At 39.0% G+C, this 25,877-nt stretch overlaps 2 protein-coding genes across 2 annotated transcripts; one reads left to right on the forward strand and one right to left on the reverse strand.

The window, feature by feature from the left end:
• Window positions 1-3,380: 3,380 nt before the first annotated feature.
• On the forward strand, window positions 3,381-10,645 carry LOC123322874 (histone H4-like). The gene is made up of 2 exons (XM_044910937.1): window positions 3,381-3,459; window positions 10,294-10,645. The coding sequence occupies exons 1-2, from the start codon at window positions 3,381-3,383 to the stop codon at window positions 10,593-10,595; spliced, it is 381 nt and encodes a 126-aa protein (XP_044766872.1). The 3' UTR covers window positions 10,596-10,645.
• A 1,552-nt stretch (window positions 10,646-12,197) lies between these two features.
• On the reverse strand, window positions 12,198-24,160 carry LOC123322875 (histone H4-like). The gene is made up of 2 exons (XM_044910938.1): window positions 24,153-24,160; window positions 12,198-12,563 (listed from the first exon to the last, which is right to left on the reverse strand). Exons 1-2 carry the CDS (start codon window positions 24,158-24,160, stop codon window positions 12,248-12,250), a joined length of 324 nt encoding a protein of 107 aa, XP_044766873.1. The 3' UTR covers window positions 12,198-12,247.
• Window positions 24,161-25,877: the final 1,717 nt, after the last annotated feature.

Raw genomic sequence — 25,877 nt, forward strand, 5'->3', positions numbered from 1 at the left:
TTGTAGAATAAAATTTTGTCGTTTTTATGTTTGGTTCTTCTGAAAAATGTATGTGAATTGGGAAGTGGTCGCTTTGTCCTGTATCATGATTTACCATCCACGAAAACTTGTTGGCGAGATTAGTCGGTACAATAGTCAGGTCTGGTGCACTTTTCTTTTCATTTGGTTTCGTCATTCTTGTCGCAGATCCATCATTTAGTATAATTATATCCCGATCTTCAGTTAGCTCTTGAATAATCCTACCATTGGGGTTTATGGACTCAGACCCCCACATGAAGTTTTGCGCATTCAGGTCTCCCATGATCACAAAAGGACCTGGGCTTGAATCTATTATTTTAATCAATATTTTCTTGTCTAATTTGGTATCTGGTGGGTTATATATGTTAATAAACCAGACCTTGTTTACTTCTACTATCTGAAATTGGAATTTTTTTGGCATATTTTGGATATTTATGTTTATAATTTTGAACTTTATATTTTCCTTGATTAAGAGGGCTATTCCTCCCCAACGGTCATATCTGTCATTTCTGATGATTTTATAATTTTTTATTTTAATTATTTTATCTTTATCAAGAAGGGTTTCAGTCAAGGCTATCATATCCGGCATAGACATTGTCAGCTTGCCCATAAGTTCGTTATAATTAGCTATTATTGATCTTATATTCCATTGTATAATAAACATATTGAATATATTTGAGACTAGTTAGGTAAATAAAATAATGAAGGGGTTTACATATACACATATATTTGTCGGTGGGCATGATATAATGAAGGGTTAATATTCTCCAATTTCATCCATAGATGTATCATCTATTTCTATTTTATACTGGAGGTTTATGTATTTGTACATCGTGAATAATTATTTTTCTCTCATTATTTATAATATTCTCTTCGAAATTTGAATAGTTCGATTGAGTTTCTATTTCATTTGTTGGATTAATATCATCTGAGTTTATAGATATATCCATTTCTGAGTTTTGGGTATTATAAATTTTTTCTCTATTATTCATGTTGTAATTTGGTTCATATTCGATCAGGCATTTTTTTAATTTCATCTCTGTCATATGCTGGTTTTTGAGGAGCTATTCTTTTCCTAGGAGAAAAGGTGGTAATTCTGTGGGGTTTATTTGTTTTATTATCTGAATGTTTTTTGATGCTTTTGTTTTGTCCGCATATGATATTCTGTTAACTGTTACCGGGAGTGTTTTGATGTTATTTTCCTCCTCGTATTTCGGAAGACTCGGAAATGCACTCGTACCTATATTGAAATTTTTCCGTTTTCGAAGCATGAGGTTCGCTTCATAAAAGGTATATTTATATACTGCCATAGCTTCTTTAATCAATTTTTGATGTTCGTATTCCGGGCAGGTTCTTTCCATCGCCGTATGCCCTTCTCCACAAAATATACATTTTGTTTCATTAGGGCAGTTTACATATTCATGATCCTCACCACAATTTCTGCATCTCCTACTACTTTTACATAAATGTGCCGTATGTCCGAAACGTAGGCAATTAAAGCATTGTATAACAGGATAGACGTATTGCGAGACTTCTAAAAAATTATGGTATAATGTTATATATTTAGGTAATGTAGTACTTCTAAACGTAATTACGCAAGATTTAGTCTTTTTGTATTGTACTTCGCCATCGATTATAATTCTTTTCTTTAGTCTTCGAACATTAATTATTTCGTAATCTGATTTTCCAAAATCTATAATTTCTTGTTCATCTATAGCTACATCTATTCCCGAAATGATACCCCTGACTGTTAAATATACTGCAGGGATGTATACATTATAAGCTGGAAAAGTATTATTTGATACAAACTTGTTTGCATCTTCGGCCGTGGAAAACTCTATTCCTATTCTATTTCTACCTTTTTTGGATATTTTATTTATTCTTAATTCAAAGTTGTTATTTTCGAAAAAAAATTTTCCTATAGTCAATGGGTTTAGATTTCCCACGTTACCAATCTTACTTTCTACAAAAACAACATATGGTCCCTTATCATTAACTCCGTATTTGAATATGTGTTTATTTTCGTTCGCATCTTTTTTCAATGTTAAAGATTGTGATAATATGTCGACTTGAGTATTCAACTCGCTGTCTTCGTTCAAAATTGCCTGTTTTTTCAGTTCATCTAATTCATTTTTAAGTATTATTAAATCTGCGAAAGAAAATTGCTCACTATTTTCCTGTATATTCTCCAATGTTTTTATCGATTTCGGAGTAATTGCCGTTTTTATCCGGGGATAAATCCCCGGACTATTATTTGCCATTTTTATCCCTTTCTACTGATGTTTTTTCTTTTTTCATCAACTCTCAAAAAGAAGTGTACTTCACGTACAGTTTTAAATAGGTATATAAGAAAGAAAAAAATATACAAGAAAAACCCCAAAAACAAATGAAAAATAACTTAAAGTATCCCAATGAAACCTTAAATCAAAAAGTAATAATTCGACTCCTGTTTTTGAACTATCTCACCACCTTGCAATAGGGGAAATAACACGCCACCAGGAAGAATCGAAATTGGTTAGGTCCGCACCGATCCGCTCTCCGCACCGAACTCCGACATTATTAGTTCTTTGATTTAAGAAACATAGAAACCTTAGCAATAATTACATATTAACTCACCTTCCTAGATTACGGGGATAATTATGCAATTTTTGAACATTTGTCTCATCACCACCACAAAGTAAACAAAGCAAGCTTGGCATTTTGCTATCATGGAATATTGTCTTCAAATTGTCAAAATAACTCCAGAACTAACTAACAGATAACTAAGTCAACCCCGAAACTTGGAATAAACAGAAAAGAATTGAAAATCATGCAAATTTACACATGTCATGTCAAAATTATCAAATGACGCATGTGACAACTACGAAATGTTTCCTACTGGGGCGACCTCTACAAATCAAAGATAATACACACCGTTTTCTCTCTCACTATGCTGTATCTTGGTGTGCTACAAATGCTTTCCCATAATTGAACGAAGAGAGACTTATGGAAGATAACACAAGAGAGAGAGATACACGAATTCCTTAAAATGGGACAGATTTCACTGCCAAGTTAACCAGGAGCGACTAGAAACAAAAGATATTACACACCAAGATAGAGCATAGTGAGAGAGGAAACGTCCTCGAAAAAAGATAGCTTATATTATATTTCATTTATATTTTGATCAAAACCAAAACAATGAACCAAATGCAACGATTGGTTGAAGGAATCGTTTTTTCCGAAGCTATCCGAATGATGCCGAATTGGCAGGGCCGTCGCTAGGGGGTAGGCAGGGTAGGCGGCCGCCTAAGGCGCTAGGATTTAGGGGCGGCATTTTGAGCTTAGACATGAAAAAAATCAACTTATGTACCGAATGAAAATAAATGCAGTTCAGTCAGCAACAACAGGAATACCAAGAAATATATTTAGGCGCGGACTCATTGGTGAACGCAATATGCAGGGGTAATAAAAAAACCATCAAAGGTGCCGCATTCGCATTCTTCTCATAAATATCCCAGACAGCCTATACGGTCCGCACTGTAGTGGCCACTTTTAAGAGTTATTTATGTTATAATATAACTTATCGAAGTTTTCGGCTTCGCTTTGATAAATATGGCCGACTACTGTTGGGTTTTTGGGGCGGCTTCATTCACATTTCCGAAATTATTTTCATTTTCAATTCTCCAATCAGAATACAGAAAGTTGATTCCGGGGTGGAGTGTGAAAGACTTCAGGAAGTATTTTATTTACATATGAATATTCAGTATTCGTACGAAAAGAAACGAAAAGTTCAGAGTTCATTCCTGAATCAATCAATTATATTATTTATTGCTTGTGCAAAATAAGTTATCAATTTGAAAAGTTCTGTAACTCGGTATTTTTCAAGCATTGTTTCGGCACCGGGTAACAGGATAAAAATTTATAGAAAATCCTCATCTATGTATTCAATATTTTATATTCGTAATATCTTCAGAACTCAGAGGGTCCAGGGAATACTTTTGGGCCCTATATGGTTTGAAGAAAAATATAGTTCGTTAATTTTTAGAATTTAATATGAATGTTTTCAATTTCACTATGGCATTTTGTTTTTCGGCGAAATCCTTGAGTTTTTTGCCATTTCTATTCTCTGTTATGATGGGAATTTACAGTTGAAATCTGCGATGCAGATTTCCGGGTTTGTTCCTTCCAACATGTTGTTTATCTCTTCTTCCAATAAATTGTTTTGTGATGGCTTATATGCCGAGGTAATTTCGACTCTTTGACGATTTAATTCGGCAACAATCGTCACTTTTTCTGTTTTTCCTTGTGTTTCGTCGGATCTACTTTTGAAGTAGTGTTTCAGATCTGTTCTCACCAATATTGCTACTCCTCCTCCGGTGTTTGTAATTCTGTCACATCTATATGTTTCATAATTCATGAAATTCAGTCGTCTGTTCCGATTTATTCTTGTTTCCTATAGGGCTATAATATCAGGTTGTCTCTCTGATATTATTTCTTCTATCTCGGTTTTCCGAGTGTTGATCCCGTTTATGTTCCACGAGATTATCTCGAGGGATTTCTTCCTAATATCCGTAATGTCCATTAATTCAGTTTACTGAATAATGCTTGGAGTTTCTTTTCCATTTTCCTCTCAATTTTCAACATTATCTTGTTGAAAATTTTCTCCGTGAAGATATCTTAATCATCGGCTGATTCAGATATCTTTTTCTTCTCCTGTTGACTGTTTACAGCCTGTTTTATTGGAGGCTTCTTCTGTTCTTCTTTTTGACGAAACAAATGACTGGTGCATAAAGTGGAAAATCAAGCTCAATGGACAAAAGAGCCAAGCAATATTACTACAGAAGAGAAGACTGCGACCCACAACGAAACTGGAAGTTGACGGCGAAGAAATCGACTGGAAAAATGAAGCCAAATGTTAAGGAATAACGCTTGACAAAGGACTTACTTGGAAAAGTCATATCAAACAAGCAATCGACAAAACGAAAGCAGCGATGAATAGACTCTATCCTCTGATAGGAAGAAGAAGCCACATGTCTAACGAGACAAAATTGAAGATAATAATCAAAGCCGTTGCTAGGCCTCAACTGACTGATGGATCAGTTGCCTGGGGTTTCGCGGCAAAGAGCCATATCAAACGAATTCAGGCCACTGAAAACAAGCTGCTTCGATGTGCAATAGATGAACCTTGGTTTGTCAGGAATAGACTTGACGGTCTCCTCATCAGAAGAGGAGCTTTCTTCTCGCGCGCGTTTAGTTGGGGGCGCGCTTGGGGCCTTCGCATCCAACATTGTATCATATTTCCTTGTTGTGAAACAATTCCTTTAAGGGAATTATTTTTGGAACCCGCTACCGGTTTTGTAATTGTGGTATAAGTGGGGGATTTCGGCATATTCTTTCGGGTCATTTCCTCTCTCAAGAGGCTCATCTCACCGACCAACTGTGACACAGTTTCGGTCAGTTTGACAATTTGAGCTTTCAACTGCTTTCGTGTTCACCGTCGCTGAATTCTTCAGCATCGGTCGCTTCCATATAGGAACCCTCATTATCTGGGGTTTCCGACATGGTTTTATACTCAGATTTCTCAAAATATCAAGCAATTTGAAAATAATAAAATATTCAGAAATCTTCAATGAAATAGTCTAATATAAAACTATGGTATAAAGCCAACAGTTTCCTACGCTATGAGAAAAATCAGAAAAAAAAAGATACGAAAAATAAGCTCACCTGATGTTTTCTGCAGTACCAACGAAAAACAAATTCTGGACACTGGTGACGGGAACTTACTCTCCGACCAGTATTTATAAACTACAGCCGCCCCCACAGTGATTCCGTAGCATCCAATAGATTTTTAGATACGCATTGGAACGGCAACTTTGTAACGGGTTTAGTTCACAAAAGAGTTTAATCTCAAACGCCAGCTATTCTTTCAATTGTTTGATATTTTGAGATTTTCGAGTATAAAACCATGTCGGAAACCTCAGATAATGAGGGTTCCTACATGGAAGCGACCGATGCTGAAGAATTCAGCGAAGGCGAACACGAGGAGCTTGTAAAGCTCAGAGAAGAAAATGAGCATTCGAAAGCTCAAATAGTCAAACTGACTGAAACTGTGTCACAGTTGGTCGGTGAGATGCGCCTCTCGAGGGAGGAAATGACCCGCAATAATATGCCGAAATCTCCCACTTACGCCGAAATCACAAAGCCGGAAGCGGGTTCCAAAAATAATTCCCTTAAAGGAATTGTTTCACAACCCGAAACAAGGAAAAATGATTCAACGCAGGTTGCGAAGGCCCCAAACGCGCCCCCAACTAAACGCGCGCGAAAAGAAAGCTCCTCTTCTGATGAGGAGACTGTCAAGAAGGCAACGGAAGTGCCTAAAAGAGATAAAATTCCACCCATCACAATGATGGGCACCTCAGATTGGGTAGAGATATCTAAAGCTCTCTACACAAAAAGGATAGACTACAACCGCGCAACTGTAGTTAAAGACGTTATAAAAACCTTCGCGTCCACCGTAGATGATTTTAGAAAAATTACGAAATTCTGCGAGCAGCGTGTTAAAGAATTTTTTACCTACCGAATGGAGGAGGAGAAGAAGATATATGCCGTCATTAGGCATTTACCAATCGACGCTGATCTTGCGTTGATTAAGGACGACCTGATATTCCAGGGAATATCAGACGCTGAGGTGTCCAGAATGACATCGAACAAGACGAAGAAGCCCATACCTCTCTACCTGGTTAAAACCCAGAAAAAAGGAATCTTCGAAGTGAAGCGACTCTACAACCTCTGTATTGTGGTTGAACACAAAAAGAGGCCTGAAAGTCCAAGCCAGTGCTTTAGGTGTCAAAGTTACGGACATGCACAGAACAAATGCTCCTTCCCGTGGAGATGCGTGAAGTGCTCAGGAAGTCATAGCACTAGCAGCAATGACTGCACACTCACCAGAAAAGGTGAAGAGAGAAATGCCACATGTGTCTTATGTGGAGAAGAGGGCCATCCAGCTAGCTACAAACGATGTAGCGAGTTCAAGTTGGTGACCAGAAAGAAGAATTCCCGAAAATCAGCTGAACAGAAAAAGAAGGTAACAAAAACAACAACTTCTGAACAAAAAATTCAGGAAGTAGCGAAGACCCAACCTACAGAGCAGGAAAAGAAGAGGGAGACTCCAAAACCCGTTCAGAAAAAAGAAGGACAGAAGAAGCTTACAATGAAACAGGCTGTGAACAGTCAACAAGAGAAGAAAAAGATATCTGAATCAGCCGATGATTTATATATCTTCACGGAGAAAATTTTCAACAAGATAATGTTGAAAATTGAGAGGGAAATGGAGAAAAAACTCCAAGCATTATTTAGTAAACTGAATTAATGGACCTCACCTCCTGATATTAGGAAGAAATCCCTCAAAATAATCTCGTGGCACATAAACGGGATCAACACACGGAAGGCCGAGATAGAACAAATAATATCAGAAAGACAACCTGATATTATAGCCCTACAGGAAACAAGAATAAACCGGAACAGACGACTGAATTTCATGAATTATGAAACATATAGATGTGACAGAATTACAAACACCGGAGGAGGAGTAGCAATATTGGTGAGAACAGATCTGAAACACTACTTTAAAAGTAGATCCGACGAAACACAAGGAAAAACAGAAAAAGTGACGATTGTTGCCGAATTAAATCGGCAAAGAGTCGAAATAACCTCGGCGTATAAGCCACCACAAAATAATCTATTGGAAGAAGAGATAACAACATGTTGGAAGGATCAAACCCGAAAATCTCCATCGGAGATTTCAACTGTAAATCCCCATTATGGAACAGCATAACAGAGAATAGAAATGGCAAAAAACTCAAGGATTTCGCCGAAAAACAAAATGCCATAGTGATTGGACCAGAGCTACCGACATATCTTGCTTTTGGTAGAGGAATACCATATGTAATAGATATCGCGATATTGAAAAATATAACTCAAGAATTCTCGATTGAAACTTTGGAAGATGGAACCTCAAACCACAACCCCGTCGAATTGACAATTGGAGAAGAACAAAGAGAAAAACTGATGGAAATAAGAGAATACATCAATTGGGCTAAATATAGCCATTTAATACAATCGGAAATAACAGAAATTCCAACAATAAGCACTCCGTACGATCTGGAATGTGCGGTTGATAAACTGGAAGAGATTATATTGAAAGCTTACGAAAAAAGCACGAGAAGAGTGAAGAGACCAGCACCAAGTCATCCGCATGGCGATACGCCTAAAGAAGTAAAAGATCTTATACAAGAAAATCGAAAACTCAGAAGAATATATAGGATGAATAAAAATGATCTGAATAGAAGGAACCTCAACCGACATAGCCAAGTTCTGAAAAATGCCCTGAAAGATCTAAGAACAAGCAGATGGAACAAAAGGGTTCAAGAACTGAATACAATCGATCATTCTGCACGGAGAATGCAAAAAAGCCTACGAGGAGAAAAGACTAAAATTCCACCCCTACACGGAGAAAGGGGAATGGAGTATACCAATACTGATAAGGCAGATGCATTGGCGGACTCGATCGAACGAGAATCGAGAATAAATTACAGGATAGACGACGATAATGAAGATTTGGAAGAACTGGTTGAAGAAAATGATGAAGAAATGGATGAATTACCAGCGACTGCTGAAATAGACAAGCCAACATAGCCAAATGAAATCAGGGAAATAATTAGAAGTTTGAAGAAGAGGAAAGCTCCCGGAAGCGATAAAATAACGAATGTTATGTTAAAGAAATTACCTAGAAAAGGTATAGCCGCTCTAACAAATATCGCGAATGGAATTATGAGGACAGAACACTACCCAGAAAAATGGAAAACAGCAGAAGTCATAGTAATCAATAAACCATTCAAAGAGGAGAAGTTTCCACAAAACTACAGACCGATAAGTCTACTGTCGGCGTTAGGAAAAGTAGTAGAAAGAATTATCGCCACGAGGCTAAATGAGGAAACCGAAAATCTGAAACTAATACCACCAGAACAGTTCGGATTCAGAAGAGAGCATTCAACAGAACAACAATTATTAAGGCTCACAGAGTACATAACAGAGGGATTCCAAAATAAACAAGCTACAGGTCTTGTATGGCATGAAGGATTAATATATAAGATGAGATGTGCTGGATATTCGATCAAAATATGCATAAGAATGCTCCTCAACAAGAGATATAAAGGCTGGAGTACCCCAAGGATCAGTACTTGGTCCACTTCTGTACAACATATACATCCACGATATTCCGAAAAATCCAAGAACCATGCTAACGTTATATGCTGACGACACAGGCATAGCAACTCGACACCGCAACCCAGAAGTAATAGAACGAGTTCTACAAGAGACGATTGACGAAACAAATGACTGGTGCATAAAGTGGAAAATCAAGCTCAATGGACAAAAGAGCCAAGCAATATTACTACAGAAGAGAAGACTGCGACCCACAACGAAACTGAATGTTGACGGCGAAGAAATCGACTGGAAAAATGAAGCCAAATATTTAGGAATAACGCTTGACAAAGGACTTACTTGGAAAAGTCATATCAAACAAGCAATCGACAAAACGAAAGCAGCGATGAATAGACTCTATCCTCTAATAGGAAGAAGAAGCCACATGTCGAAAGAGACAAAATTGAAGATAATCAAAGCCGTTGCTGGGCCTCAACTGACTTATGGATCAGTTGCCTGGGGTTTCGCGGCAAAGAGCCATATCAAAAGAATTCAGGCCACTGAAAACAAGCTGCTACGATGTGCAATAGATGCACCTTGGTTTTTCAGGAATAGACAGATTTATAAGGACCTGAAATGGGAAACCATAACGGAATTCATGAACAGAAAAGCAGAGAAATTATTCGAAACAGCGAAAAACCATCCGAATTAAGAACTCAGGAGACTAGTGGACTACGACCCAGAGGAAGACAAAAGGAGAATGCGAATTTACCGAAGGAGACCAAGAGATCAATTAAAAAGAGATTAAAATAACAACAGAAACTTATTGAAAAATTCAATAAAGTGTTAATCCAATAGAGGTTAAACACATAAATCCCAGCACGATAGTGTGCGAGAAGAAAACCGACCAAGAGATGAACGGTTTATAGGCAAATGCCCGGAACCAAAATTCAAGAAGCAGTTGAGGGTTTTTAGTGGGTCTCGAACTCAGGAGAGTGAGAAACCCCACACTGTTCCCCCTCAGGAGATGAGGGTGGTTCGACTGTCTTGCAGATTTTCCCCCTGCTACACCAAAAAAAAAGAAAAAAAAACGAGGTAAAGTTGGTGAAGGTTTGGGCGGCAAAGGTGGAGCCAAGCGTCATAGGAAAGTACTACGAGACAACATCCAAGGTATCACCAAACCCGCTATCAGGAGATTGGCTAGGCCTGGAGGTGTCAAGCGTATTTCTGGTCTCATTTACGAAGAAACTCGTGGAGTGTTGAAGGTGTTCCTGGAAAATGTAATCAGGGACGCTGTCACATATACCGAACATGCAAAGAGAAAAACTGTTACCGCCATGGACGTTGTATATGCCCTCAAACGTCAAGGACGTACATTGTACGGTTTCGGCGGTTGAATGAGTCATTATTCAGGTTGTAGTATAAACGGTCCTTCTCAGGACCACAACGATATAATGTTCGTTTTGTCCAATATCAATGTCGATTGCTAATAAATACTTCGGACTAAGTTCTTGAGGATATGTACGTATTATTTTACTATGATCACTAAGCCCGGTTAAGAAGAGAATCCTTCTTGGATTCTGTGGCCAAACCCTTCGTCCATCCTCAAGATAAAATTTTTTGAAATAGTTCCGATCTGAGACTCGAGGACTTGAAACCTCGGTAACCGCCGAGGTAATCCTTTCCTGAGAAAAGGTGTTTGCCGGACGATTCCAAAGTGTGCTTGGACTCGCTCATTCATGTTCGGTGATAATAACCTCTATAGAAGATCTACAAATCCACAAAGTTCGTGTGCTGAATGATATTTAATACAAATAATATAGTGCAGAAAACCCTCATTTTTTTGGTTAATTGAATTATTTGGCGTGTGTCCAGCGCCTTCTTTAATGGTCCTTCGTGGCCGAATTAAAAATTCTATTTGATATCTCATTTGTGCGCTTTGTTCCACCACTAAAATATAGCATATATGAACCGAACAAATTCGTAAACGAGATTGTTACCTGAAGTGTCGAAGTTCATTTTCTGTAAGCGGTACTGAGCCAACCCTTATCTCAACAACCTTCTGCGAAAATAGTCGTTTTTCGCTATGAATTGTCTGTATATCAAAATGTATTTCCTCAATCTTCGCCTGCAGTTTATTTTCGGTTTCTAGGGACTAATTGCTCCGCTCCGCATAATTGGTTGGCAATCTTGAATTGTATACTATCGAAGGCTTTGAAGGTAGACTCCAGGGTTTTTGTTCGATCACTTTCTGCAATGATCGCCGCATTTAGAATGCACCCAATTCGTTCAATGTAAACCTTTCGTTGTTTTTTACTAAGCAAAAGTCGTTTCTCTTCACTACTCAGAGACATTTTAACTCAGTGAATGAATTCTGCGAAAGGTAGATATTGAAAAACGACAATTTTCGCCGAAGGTTGTTAAGATAAGGGTTGGCTCTTGGCTCAGTACCGCCTACAGAAAATGAACTTCGACACTTCAGGTAACAATCTCGTTTACGAATTTATTCGGTTCGAAAATAATATATGCTATATTTTAGTGGTGGAACGAAGCGCAAAAATGTGAGAGAATTATTAATAGACGAAAAAAATGAGGGTTTTCTGCACTATATTATTTGTATTAAATATCATTCAGCAGACGAATTTTGTGGATTTGTAGATCTTCTATAGAGGTTATTATCACCGAACATGAATGGGCGAGTCCAAGCACACTTTGGAATCGTCCGGCTAACACCTTTTCTCAGAAAAGGACTACCTCGGCGGGTACCGAGGTTTCAATTGTTTTATAGGTTTCTCGTCCTGGAGTCTCAGATCGGAACTATTTCAAAAAATTTTATCTTGAGGATGGACGAAGGGTTTGGCCACAGAATCCAAGAAGGATTCTCTTCTTAACCGGGCTTAGTGATCATAGTAAAATAATACGTACATATCCTCAAGAACTTAGTCCGAAGTATTTATTAGCAATCGACATTGATATTGGACAAAACGAACATTATATCGTTGTGGTCCTGAGAAGGACCGTTTATACTACAACCTGAATAATGACTCATTCAACCGCCGAAACCGTACAATGTACGTCCTTGACGTTTGAGGGCATATACAACGTCCATGGCGGTAACAGTTTTTCTCTTTGCATGTTCGGTATATGTGACAGCGTCCCTGATTACATTTTCCAGGAACACCTTCAACACTCCACGAGTTTCTTCGTAAATGAGACCAGAAATACGCTTGACACCTCCAGGCCTAGCCAATCTCCTGATAGCGGGTTTGGTGATACCTTGGATGTTGTCTCGTAGTACTTTCCTATGACGCTTGGCTCCACCTTTGCCGCCCAAACCTTTACCAACTTTACCTCGTTTTTTTTTTCTTTTTTTTTTGGTGTAGCAGGGGGAAAATCTGCAAGACAGTCGAACCACCCTCATCTCCTGAGGGGGAACAGTGTGGGGTTTCTCACTCTCCTGAGTTCGAGACCCACTAAAAACCCTCAACTGCTTCTTGAATTTTGGTTCCGGGCATTTGCCTATAAACCGTTCATCTCTTGATCGGTTTTCTTCTCGCACACTATCGTGCTGGGATTTATGTGTTTAACCTCTATTGGATTAACACTTTATTGAATTTTTCAATAAGTTTCTGTTGTTATTTTAATCTCTTTTTAATTGATCTCTTGGTCTCCTTCGGTAAATTCGCATTCTCCTTTTGTCTTCCTCTGGGTCGTAGTCCACTAGTCTCCTGAGTTCTTGATTCGGATGGTTTTTCGCTGTTTCGAATAATTTCTCTGCTTTTCTGTTCATGAATTCCGTTATGGTTTCCCATTTCAGGTCCTTATAAATCTGTCTATTCCTGACAAACCAAGGTGCATCTATTGCACATCGTAGCAGCTTGTTTTCAGTGGCCTGAATTCTTTTGATATGGCTCTTTGCCGCGAAACCCCAGGCAACTGATCCATAAGTCAGTTGAGGCCCAGCAACGGCTTTGATTATCTTCAATTTTGTCTCTTTCGACATGTGGCTTCTTCTTCCTATTAGAGGATAGAGTCTATTCATCGCTGCTTTCGTTTTGTCGATTGCTTGTTTGATATGACTATTCCAAGTAAGTCCTTTGTCAAGCGTTATTCCTAAATATTTGGCTTCATTTTTCCAGTCGATTTCTTCGCCGTCAACATTCAGTTTCGTTGTGGGTCGCAGTCTTCTCTTCTGTAGTAATATTGCTTGGCTCTTTTGTCCATTGAGCTTGATTTTCCACTTTATGCACCAGTCATTTGTTTCGTCAATCGTCTCTTGTAGAACTCGTTCTATTACTTCTGGGTTGCGGTGTCGAGTTGCTATGCCTGTGTCGTCAGCATATAACGTTAGCATGGTTCTTGGATTTTTCGGAATATCGTGGATGTATATGTTGTACAGAAGTGGACCAAGTACTGATCCTTGGGGTACTCCAGCCTCTATATCTCTTGTTGAGGAGCATTCTTATGCATATTTTGATCGAATATCCAGCACATCTCATCTTATATATTAATCCTTCATGCCATACAAGACCTGTAGCTTGTTTATTTTGGAATCCCTCTGTTATGTACTCTGTGAGCCTTAATAATTGTTGTTCAGTTGAATGCTCTCTTCTGAATCCGAACTGTTCTGGTGGTATTAGTTTCAGATTTTCGGTTTCCTCATTTAGCCTCGTGGCGATAATTCTTTCTACTACTTTTCCTAACGCCGACAGTAGACTTATCGGTCTGTAGTTTTGTGGAAACTTCTCCTCTTTGAATGGTTTATTGAATACTATGACTTCTGCTGTTTTCCATTTTTCTGGGTAGTGTTCTGTCCTCATAATTCCATTCGCGATATTTGTTAGAGCGGCTATACCTTTTCTAGGTAATTTCTTTAACATAACATTCGTTATTTTATCGCTTCCGGGAGCTTTCCTCTTCTTCAAACTTCTAATTATTTCCCTGATTTCATTTGGCTATGTTGGCTTGTCTATTTCAGCAGTCGCTGGTAATTCATCCATTTCTTCATCATTTTCTTCAACCAGTTCTTCCAAATCTTCATTATCGTCGTCTATCCTGTAATTTATTCTCGATTCTCGTTCGATCGAGTCCGCCAATGCATCTGCCTTATCAGTATTGGTATACTCCATTCCCCTTTCTCCGTGTAGGGGTGGAATTTTAGTCTTTTCTCCTCGTAGGCTTTTTTGCATTCTCCGTGCAGAATGATCGATTGTATTCAGTTCTTGAACCCTTTTGTTCCATCTGCTTGTTCTTAGATCTTTCAGGGCATTTTTCAGAACTTGGCTATGTCGGTTGAGGTTCCTTCTATTCAGATCATTTTTATTCATCCTATATATTCTTCTGAGTTTTCGATTTTCTTGTATAAGATCTTTTACTTCTTTAGGCGTATCGCCATGCGGATGACTTGGTGCTGGTCTCTTCACTCTTCTCGTGCTTTTTTCGTAAGCTTTCAATATAATCTCTTCCAGTTTATCAACCGCACATTCCAGATCGTACGGAGTGCTTATTGTTGGAATTTCTGTTATTTCCGATTGTATTAAATGGCTATATTTAGCCCAATTGATGTATTCTCTTATTTCCATCAGTTTTTCTCTTTGTTCTTCTCCAATTGTCAATTCGACGGGGTTGTGGTTTGAGGTTCCATCTTCCAAAGTTTCAATCGAGAATTCTTGAGTTATATTTTTCAATATCGCGATATCTATTACATATGGTATTCCTCTACCAAAAGCAAGATATGTCGGTAGCTCTGGTCCAATCACTATGGCATTTTGTTTTTCGGCGAAATCCTTGAGTTTTTTGCCATTTCTATTCTCTGTTATGCTGTTCCATAATGGGGATTTACAGTTGAAATCTCCGATGGAGATTTTCGGGTTTGATCCTTCCAACATGTTGTTATCTCTTCTTCCAATAGATTATTTTGTGGTGGCTTATACGCCGAGGTTATTTCGACTCTTTGCCGATTTAATTCGGCAACATTACATTAGTCACTTTTTCTGTTTTTCCTTGTGTTTCGTCGGATCTACTTTTAAAGTAGTGTTTCAGATCTGTTCTCACCAATATTGCTACTCCTCTTCCGGTGTTTGTAATTCTGTCACATCTATATGTTTCATAATTCATGAAATTCAGTCGTCTGTTCCGGTTTATTCTTGTTTCCTGTAGGGCTATAATATCAGGTTGTCTTTCTGATATTATTTGTTCTATCTCGGCCTTCCGTGTGTTGATCCCGTTTATGTTCCACGAGATTATCTTGAGGGATTTCTTCCTAATATCAGGAGGTGAGGTCCATTAATTCAGTTTACTAAATAATGCTTGGAGTTTTTTCTCCATTTCCCTCTCAATTTTCAACATTATCTTGTTGAAAATTTTCTCCGTGAAGATATCTAAATCATCGGCTGATTCAGATATCTTTTTCTTCTCTTGTTGACTGTTCACAGCCTGTTTCATTGTAAGCTTCTTCTGTCCTTCTTTTTTCTGAACGGGTTTTGGAGTCTCCCTCTTCTTTTCCTGCTCTGTAGGTTGGGTCTTCGCTACTTCCTGAATTTTTTGTTCAGAAGTTGTTGTTTTTGTTACCTTCTTTTTCTGTTCAGCTGATTTTCGGGAATTCTTCTTTCTGGTCACCAACTTGAACTCGCTACATCCTTTGTAGCTAGCTGGATGGCCCTCTTTTCCACATAAGACACATGTGGCATTTCTCTCTTCACCTTTTCTGGTGAGTGTGCAGTCATTGCTGCTAGTGCTATGACTTCCTGAGCACTTCACGCATCTCCACGGGAAGGAGCATTTGTTCTGTGCATGTCCGTACGTTTGACACCTAAAGCACTGGCTTGGACTTTCAGGCCTCTTTTTGTGTTCAACCACAATACAGAGGTTGTAGAGTCGCTTCACTTCGAAGATTCCTTTTTTCTGGGTTTTAACCAGGTAGAGAGGTATGGGCTTCTTCGTCTTGTTCGATGTCATTCTGGACACCTCAGCGTCTGATATTCCCTGGAATATCAGGTCGTCCTTAATCAACGCAAGATCAGCGTCGATTGGTAAATGCCTAATGACGGCATATATCTTCTTCTCCTCCTCCATTCGGTAGGTAAAAAATTCTTTAACACGCTGCTCGCAGAATTTCGTAATTTTTCTAAAATCATCTACGGTTGACGCGAAGGTTTTTATACCGTCTTTAACTACAGTTGCGCGGTTGTAGTCTATCCTTTTTGTGTAGAGAGCTTTAGATGTCTCTACCCAATCTGAGGTGCCCATCATTGTGATGGGTGGAATTTTATCTCTTTTAGGCACTTCCGTTGCCTTCTTGACAGTCTCCTCATCAGAAGATGAGCTTTCTTTTCGCGCGCGTTTAGTTGGGGGCGCGTTTGGGGCCTTCGCAACCTGCGTTGAATCATTTTTCCTTGTTTCGGGTTGTGAAACAATTCCTTTAAGGGAATTATTTTTGGAACCCGCTACCGGCTTTGTGATTGCGGCGTAAGTGGGAGATTTCGGCATATTATTGCGGGTCATTTCCTCCCTCGAGAGGCGCATCTCACCGACCAACTGTGACACAGTTTCAGTCAGTTTGACTATTTGAGCTTTCAACTGCTCATTTTCTTCTCTGAGCTTTACAAGCTCCTCGTGTTCGCCTTCGCTGAATTCTTCAGCATCGGTCGCTTCCATGTAGGAACCCTCATTATCTGAGGTTTCCGACATGGTTTTATACTCGAAAATCTCAAAATATCAAACAATTGGAAGAATAGCTGGCGTTTGAGATTAAACTCTTTTGTGAACTAAACCCGTTACAAAGTTGCCGTTCCAATGCGTATCTAAAAATCTATTGGATGCTACGGAATTACTGTGGGGGCGGCTGTAGTTTATAAATACTGGTCGGAGAGTAAGTTCCCGTCACCAGTGTCCAGAATTTGTTTTTCGTTGGTACTGCAGAAAACATCAGGTGAGCTTATTTTTCGTATCTTTTTTTTTCTGATTTTTCTCATAGCTTAGGAAACTGTTGGCTTTATACCATAGTTTTATATTAGACTATTTCATTGAAGATTCCTGAATATTTTATTATTTTCAAATTGCTTGATATTTTGAGAAATCTGAGTATAAAACCATGTCGGAAACCCTTTTTTTTTTTTTTTTTTTTTTTTTTTTTGGTGTAGCAGGGGGAAAATCTGCAAACAGACGAACACACCCTCTGCTGAGGGGGAACAGTGTGGGGATTCTCACTCTCTGAGCTCGAGACCCACTAAAAACCCTTAACTGCTTCTTCATAGGTTCCGGGCATTTTGCCTATTAACCAGTTGACTCTTATGGTTTCTGGACTCTCACACGATCATAGTCGTGTTGATAGTTGTATGCTGCCTATAGCTTTTATAGGTTAAGCTCTTCTTTGGTTACATTTAAATCCTTAACTGATCTCTCGGTCTTCGGTGGTAGGTTCTTGACCTTCTAGCTTCTTCTGTTGGATCGTAGTCGACTAATCTTCGTAGTTCCTCATTTGGATGTTGTTTGGCTTTGTCGAATATCCTTTCCGCCTTTCTCTTCATAAATTCTGTAACTGGTTCCCATTCCAAGTCCTTGTAGATTTGTTTGTTCCTAACAAACCAGGGTACGTCCATCGCCATTCTAAGGAGTTTATTCTCAGTGGCCTGTATTCTCTTGATGTGGGTCTTGGCTGCGAAGCCCCATGCCGCCGATCCATATGTGAGTTGTGGTCGCGCAATAGTTTTAATCATCGTCAACTTGATGTTCTTATTCATATGACTTCTTCTGCCTATGAGTGGATAAAGTTTACTCATTGCGGCTTTTGTTTTATCAACAGCACATTTGATGTGGTTTTTCCATGTAAGTCCTCTGTCAAGCCTCACTCCTAGGTATGTTGCTTCATTTTTCCATTCAACCTCTTGTCCATCAACTTCAAGGTTTTCTTCCATCCTCAATCTTCTCTTTTGCAGTAATATTGCTTGAGTCTTTCTTCCATTGATTTGGATTTTCCATTTGATGCACCATTTGAGTAATTCATCTATGGCTTCCTGCAGTCTCCGGTGTATGATCTCTGGGCGTCGATGTCTGAACGCTATTCCTGTGTCATCTGCGTACAAGGTGAGCATATTCCTAGCATTCTTCGGGATATCATAAACGTATATTACGTAAAGCAGAGGTCCAAGTACCGATCCTTGAGGCACTCCCGCTTCTAATTGTCTGGTTTGAGAGGTTGCTCCATCTATCTTCACATAAAAGTTTCTATTCCTCAGATAATTCCTTATAATCTTGCATAGCTTGGTCGAATATCCTGCTCTTTTCATCTTGTAGATTAGGCCTTCGTGCCATACTCTATCAAAAGCTCTCTCGATATCCATCAGAACTAATCCTGTGGCCTGTTTGGTCTGCATTCCTTCGGTGACGTATTCTATGAGCCGTAGTAATTGGAGTTCAGTCGAGTGTTCTCGTCGAAATCCAAATTGTTCGGGTGGGATTATCTTCAACATTTCTGTTTCCTCATTCAGCCTTTTGGCGATAACCCTCTCGACGACTTTTCCTAGTGCTGATAGTAGGCTGATTGGTCTATAATTTTGAGGAAATTTCCGTTCCTTTCCAGGCTTGTTGAAAACTATCATTTCTGCAGTTTTCCATCTCTTTGGGTAGTATTCGGTCCTCATCACTCCGTTTGTTATATTCGTCAAGGCTGCTATTCCTTTTCTAGGCAATTTCTTCAACATATAATTCGTTATCCTATCTTCTCCCGGTGCTTTCCGGTTTTTCAGTTTCATTATGATCTCTTTGATTTCTGTTGGTGAAGCCGGTTTTGGAATGATTTCGGTTTCCGGTGGTTCCATCATCAGTTCTTCGTTTGCCTCCACTTCTTCTTCTAGATCTTCATTGTCATCATCATTTCTGTAATTTATTCTGGCTTCCCTCTCAATTGTGTCGGCAAGTGCTTCGGCTTTTTCAAGTCTCGTATATACCATTCCGTTTGCTCCATGCAGTGGAGGTATAACTGTCTGTTCTCGTCGTAAGCGTTTTTGCATTTTCCAAGCCGAGTGATCTATTGTATTCAGTTCCCTTAATCTCTGGTGCCATCTGTTATTACGCAGTTCTGTTAAAGCATTTTTCAATATCTGACTATGCTTATTCAGTTTCTTCTTGTCTTCTTCTCTTTTTGTTGTTCTGTAGATTTTCCTGAGTCTTCTGTTCTTTTTTATAAGTTCCTTTATATCCCTTGGCGTATCTCCATGTGAATGTTTCGGAATTGGTTTCCTTATTCTCTTGGTGCTTTCTTCATAGGCTTCTTTTATATGATTTTCCAATTTTTCAACTGCTTCATCTAATTCATCCTGGGTGTTTATTTGGGGAATTTCCCTGATTTTCTCCTGAAGTAAATTCTTATATTTCTCCCAGTCTGTGCGTTCCTTGGTTTGTGTCTCTTCTTCGTTTCTTGGGCCATGTCCCACTATGAATTCTATGGGATTGTGGTCTGAAGTTCCGTCTTCTATTGTATCAATGCTGATTTCTTCAGTGATGTCTTTCATTACGACAATGTCCAGTACATCGGGTAGTCCATTTACTCTTGGTATGTAGGTCGGTATATCAGGTCCTATCACAACTGCATTAAGTTTTTCAGCATAAATCTTCAGTCTTCTCCCGTTTGTATTTTCCACCCTACTGTTCCATTCCTGCGATTTGCAGTTAAGATCACCAATTATGATTTTCGGGTGTCTTCCTTCTAGTAGCATTTTTAGATCCTCTTCCAGCATGTCCTTATCCGGTGATTTATAAGTTGAAATAATCTTCACTTGCCCTCGATTAGTATTCACAATAATCGATATTGCTTCTACTTCTTGTCCATTGAATATTTGGTCGAAATGGTGATCCATATTCCTTCTAGCCAGTATAGCAACGCCACCTGTGCTGTTAGGTCTATCATTTCTGTAAATATCGTAATTGGGAAATGCTATCCGAACGTTGGGGTTAAGTCTCGTTTCTTGAAGAGCTATGACATCCGGTCTCTTCTCTTCAATCAGTTCTTCGAATTCTGATCTGCGGGCTCTCAATCCTTCGACGTTCCAAGAGACGATTATGAGATTGTTCTTTATCGTCGTGTCAGCCATTAAATATTCTTAATAATTTGCTGCATCTTCTTCTCAATCTCTTTCTCCAGATTCTGCATCATCGTGCTGAGGAGGTTTTTCGTGAACTTATCCAGTTCCTCAGTAATTCCAGAAATTCCTTTTCTGGTTTCGGCTTTTTTGACGGTTTTTGCCTTTTCCGTCTTTTTCTCTGGTTTCTTCGTCTCTTTGACTGCTTCGGTTGCAGTTTCCTGGGGTTTCTTCACTTCCGAAGAGTTTGGGGATGGCCTCGGTGTATTTTGTGTTGGCCTCGAGCTGGTCTGGTTCGATCTTGGCGATCTCTTGGTCTTTTTAGTGACCAATTTCCATTCGCTACATCCCTTGTAGCTGGCTGGATGTCCTTGCTCTCCACAGAGAACACAAGAGGCATTTCGCTCCTCGTTCTCCCTGGTGAGCGTACACTCCTTGGAGCTGTGATTACCGGAGCATTTCACGCACCTCCATGGAAAAGTGCACTTACTTTGGGCATGTCCATATCGCTGACAGCGGTAACATTGTCCAGGCCCGGTCGTCCTTCTCTTAGGTTCAACAACACAGTTCATGTTGTAGAGCCTTCTCACCTCGAAGATACCCTTATTCTGGGTTTTAACCAGCAATAAGGGCATCGGCCTCTTAGTTGTATTTGAGGTCATTCTTATGACCTCAGCATCGACGATCCCTTGATCCTTGAGGTCGTCAAGGATCGTCGGGATATCTGCATCCAGCGGTAGATATCTCACTACCGCATAGATTTTCTTTTCTTCCTCCCGTTGAAGAGTGTAAAACTCCCTATTTATTTTATGAAGGAAGTCCGTCATTCTTCTGTGGTCTTCCGCGGTTTGTGGAACGACCCTAATTCCGTCCTTCACAGTAGTCGCTCTGCTGTAATTTATTCCGTTTCGCATTAACGCGTTTGAAATTGACGTCCATTCGGACGTACCCCTCAGGGTAACGTGGGGGATTTTTTCTTTTCTCTCCACTGGAGTGGTTTTCTCTTGGGCTGGGGTTTCCAAGACTCTTTTCTTGTTTGCCTCTTCATTTGACGAGGAGCTATCCTTTCTCACTCTTTTGGCGGGTGGGGAAATTTTGGTTTGAGGGGTTTTGACCACCTCCATCTTCTGTTTTTGAACCGGTAAGTTCACTTCTTGGACATTTTTCAAAATAATGTTCTTCTTGAGTGCTTTGGAGTAAGGACTTTCCTTATTTCCCTCCTGCAACTCGAGCCTCTCCCTGAGATTTTTAATCTCAGCAACTAAGCTAGATACGCATCTATCTAACTCATTCACCCTCGCTTTCAAACTTGCGTTCTCCTCTCTCAAAATATCGTGTTCGGACACGACATTAGCGATTTCTGGCGCGTCTTCTTCCATTACGGACTCGCAGTCCGAATGGTCAGACATTTTAGAATCTAATTAATAATTACTTCGCTACTCGAAGAAATTGGAAATAAAATTTTTCAAGACAAAAGAAAAATGTATCTCATGCATAAAAACAAAACGGCTCATCAAAAATTCTCTACGCTATGAGAAAAATCAGAAAGAAAGATACGAAAAATAAGCTCACCTGATGTTTTCTGCAGTACCAACGAGAAAATTCTCTGGACACTTAGGATGAACACCAACTTTGAAAATTTTAACGAATTAAAATTCCGATAACAAATATAGAACCTACACAACTTCACAGACGGAATCAAATATTCCGTAGCTTGGTTAGTGGGCACTTTCACCTCCGCTTTCACTTTTACGGCACTGTGACTTTCTCGTCCGCTTTCTCTTTTATAGCACTAGGAGCACTGTAGCACGTCTTCTCCTGTCAAGCGATTGACTCGGAATGTCGGAATGTCGGAAACCCCAGATAATGAGGGTTCCTATATGGAAGCGACCGATGCTGAAGAATTCAGCGACGGTGAACACGAAAGCAGTTGAAAGCTCAAATTGTCAAACTGACCGAAACTGTGTCACAGTTGGTCGGTGAGATGAGCCTCTTGAGAGAGGAAATGACCCGAAAGAATATGCCGAAATCCCCCACTTAAACCACAATTACAAAACCGGTAGCGGGTTCCAAAAATAATTCCCTTAAAGGAATTGTTTCACAACAAGGAAATATGATACAATGTTGGATGCGAAGGCCCCAAGCGCGCCCCCAACTAAACGCGCGCGAGAAGAAAGCTCCTCTTCTGATGAGGAGACCGTCAAGTCTATTCCTGACAAACCAAGGTTCATCTATTGCACATCGAAGCAGCTTGTTTTCAGTGGCCTGAATTCGTTTGATATGGCTCTTTGCCGCGAAACCCCAGGCAACTGATCCATCAGTCAGTTGAGGCCTAGCAACGGCTTTGATTATTATCTTCAATTTTGTCTCGTTAGACATGTGGCTTCTTCTTCCTATCAGAGGATAGAGTCTATTCATCGCTGCTTTCGTTTTGTCGATTGCTTGTTTGATATGACTTTTCCAAGTAAGTCCTTTGTCAAGCGTTATTCCTTAACATTTGGCTTCATTTTTCCAGTCGATTTCTTCGCCGTCAACTTCCAGTTTCGTTGTGGGTCGCAGTCTTCTCTTCTGTAGTAATATTGCTTGGCTCTTTTGTCCATTGAGCTTGATTTTCCACTTTATGCACCAGTCATTTGTTTCGTCAAAAAGAAGAACAGAAGAAGCCTCCAATAAAACAGGCTGTAAACAGTCAACAGGAGAAGAAAAAGATATCTGAATCAGCCGATGATTTATATATCTTCACGGAGAAAATTTTCAACAAGATAATGTTGAAAATTGAGAGGAAAATGGAAAAGAAACTCCAAGCATTATTCAGTAAACTGAATTAATGGACATTACGGATATTAGGAAGAAATCCCTCGGGATCAACACTCGGAAAACCGAGATAGAAGAAATAATATCAGAGAGACAACCTGATATTATAGCCCTATAGGAAACAAGAATAAATCGGAACAGACGACTGAATTTCATGAATTATGAAACATATAGATGTGACAGAATTACAAACACCGGAGGAGGAGTAGCAATATTGGTGAGAACAGATCTGAAACACTACTTCAAAAGTAGATCCGACGAAACACAAGGAAAAACAGAAAAAGTGACGATTGTTGCCGAATTAAATCGTCAAAGAGTCGAAATTACCTCGGCATATAAGCCATCACAAAACAATTTATTGCATCGCAGATTTCAACTGTAAATTCCCATCATAACAGAGAATAGAAATGGCAAAAAACTCAAGGATTTCGCCGAAAAACAAAATGCCATAGTGAAATTGAAAACATTCATATTAAATTCTAAAAATTAACGAACTATATTTTTCTTCAAACCATATAGGGCCCAAAAGTATTCCCTGGACCCTCTGAGTTTTGAAGATATTACGAATATAAAATATTGAATACATAGATGAGGATTTTCTATAAATTTTTATCCTGTTACCCGGTGCCGAAACAATGCTTGAAAAATACCGAGTTACAGAACTTTTCAAATTGATAACTTATTTTGCACAAGCAATAAATAATATAATTGATTGATTCAGGAATGAACTCTGAACTTTTCGTTTCTTTTCGTACGAATACTGAATATTCATATGTAAATAAAATACTTCCTGAAGTCTTTCACACTCCATCCCGGAATCAACTTTCTGTATTCTGATTGGAGAATTGAAAATGAAAATAATTTCGGAAATGTGAATGAAGCCGCCCCAAAAACCCAACAGTAGTCGGCCATATTTATCAAAGCGAAGCCGAAAACTTCGATAAGTTATATTATAACATAAATAACTCTTAAAAGTGGCCACTACAGTGCGGACCGTATAGGCTGTCTGGGATATTTATGAGAAGAATGCGAATGCGGCACCTTTGATGGTTTTTTTATTACCCCTGCATATTGCGTTCACCAATGAGTCCGCGCCTAAATATATTTCTTGGTATTCCTGTTGTTGCTGACTGGACTGCATTTATTTTCATTCGGTACATAAGTTGATTTTTTTCATGTCTAAGCTCTAAATGCCGCCCCTAAATCCTAGCGCCTTAGGCGGCCGCCTACCCTGCCTACCCCCTAGCGACGGCCCTGCCAATTCGGCATCATTCCGATAGCTTCGGAAAAAACGATTGCTTCAACCAATCGTTGCATTTGGTTCATTGTTTTGGTTTTGATCAAAATATAAATGAAATATAATATAAGCTATCTTTTTTCGAGGACGTTTCCTCTCTCACTATGCTCTATCTTGGTGTGTAATATCTTTTGTTTCTAGTCGCTCCTGGTTAACTTGGCAGTGAAATCTGTCCCATTTTAAGGAATTCGTGCATCTCTCTCTTGTGTTATCTTCCTTAAGTCTCTCTTCGTTCAATTATGGGAAAGAATTTGTAGCAAAGATATTACACACCAAGATAAAGCATAGTGAGATAGAAAACGGTGTGTATTATCTTTGATTTGTAGAGGTCGCCCCAGTAGGAAACATTTCGTAGTTGTCACATGCGTCATTTGATAATTTTGACATGACATGTGTAAATTTGCATGATTTTCAATTCTTCTCTGTTTATTCCAAGTTTCGGGGTTGACTTAGTTATCTGTTAGTTAGTTCTGGAGTTATTTTGACAATTTGAAGACAATATTCCATGATAGCAAAATGCCAAGCTTGCTTTGTTTACTTTGTGGTGGTGATGAGACAAATGTTCAAAAATTGCATAATTATCCCCGTAATCTAGGAAGGTGAGTTAATATGTAATTATTGCTAAGGTTTCTATGTTTCTTAAATCAAAGAACTAATAATGTCGGAGTTCGGTGCGGAGAGCGGATCGGTGCGGACCTAACCAATTTCGATTCTTCCTGGTGGCGTGTTATTTCCCCTATTGCAAGGTGGTGAGATAGTTCAAAAACAGGAGTCGAATTATTACTTTTTGATTTAAGGTTTCATTGGGATACTTTAAGTTATTTTTCATTTGTTTTTGGGGTTTTTCTTGTATATTTTTTTCTTTCTTATATACCTATTTAAAACTGTACGTGAAGTACACTTCTTTTTGAGAGTTGATGAAAAAGGAAAAAACATCAGTAGAAAGGGATAAAAATGGCAAATAATAGTCCGGGGATTTATCCCCGGATAAAAACGGCAATTACTCCGAAATCGATAAAAACATTGGAGAATATACAGGAAAATAGTGAGCAATTTTCTTTCGCAGATTTAATAATACTTAAAAATGAATTAGATGAACTGAAAAAACAGGCAATTTTGAACGAAGACAGCGAGTTGAATACTCAAGTCGACATATTATCACAATCTTTAACATTGAAAAAAGATGCGAACGAAAATAAACACATATTCAAATACGGAGTTAATGATAAGGGACCATATGTTGTTTTTGTAGAAAGTAAGATTGGTAACGTGGGAAATCTAAACCCATTGACTATAGGAAAAATTTTTTTCGAAAATAACAACTTTGAATTAAGAATAAATAAAATATCCAAAAAAGGTAGAAATAGAATAGGAATAGAGTTTTCCACGGCCGAAAATGCAAACAAGTTTGTATCAAATAATACTTTTCCAGCTTATAATGTATACATCCCTGCAGTATATTTAACAGTCAGGGGTATCATTTCGGGAAT

This window comes from Coccinella septempunctata, chromosome 1 (assembly GCF_907165205.1).
Source record: "Coccinella septempunctata chromosome 1, icCocSept1.1, whole genome shotgun sequence".
Taxonomy (NCBI): Eukaryota; Metazoa; Arthropoda; class Insecta; order Coleoptera; family Coccinellidae; genus Coccinella; species Coccinella septempunctata.

Bases quoted from the DNA above. Each gene is read 5' to 3' on its own strand.
- LOC123322874 (XM_044910937.1), top strand. From the start codon at position 3,381: ATGCAGTTCAGTCAGCAACAACAGGAATACCAAGAAATATATTTAGGC. The intron at 3,460-10,293 runs GTAATAAAAAAA...AAAAAAAACGAG, and splicing joins GGTGAACGCAATATGCAGGG to GTAAAGTTGGTGAAGGTTTG.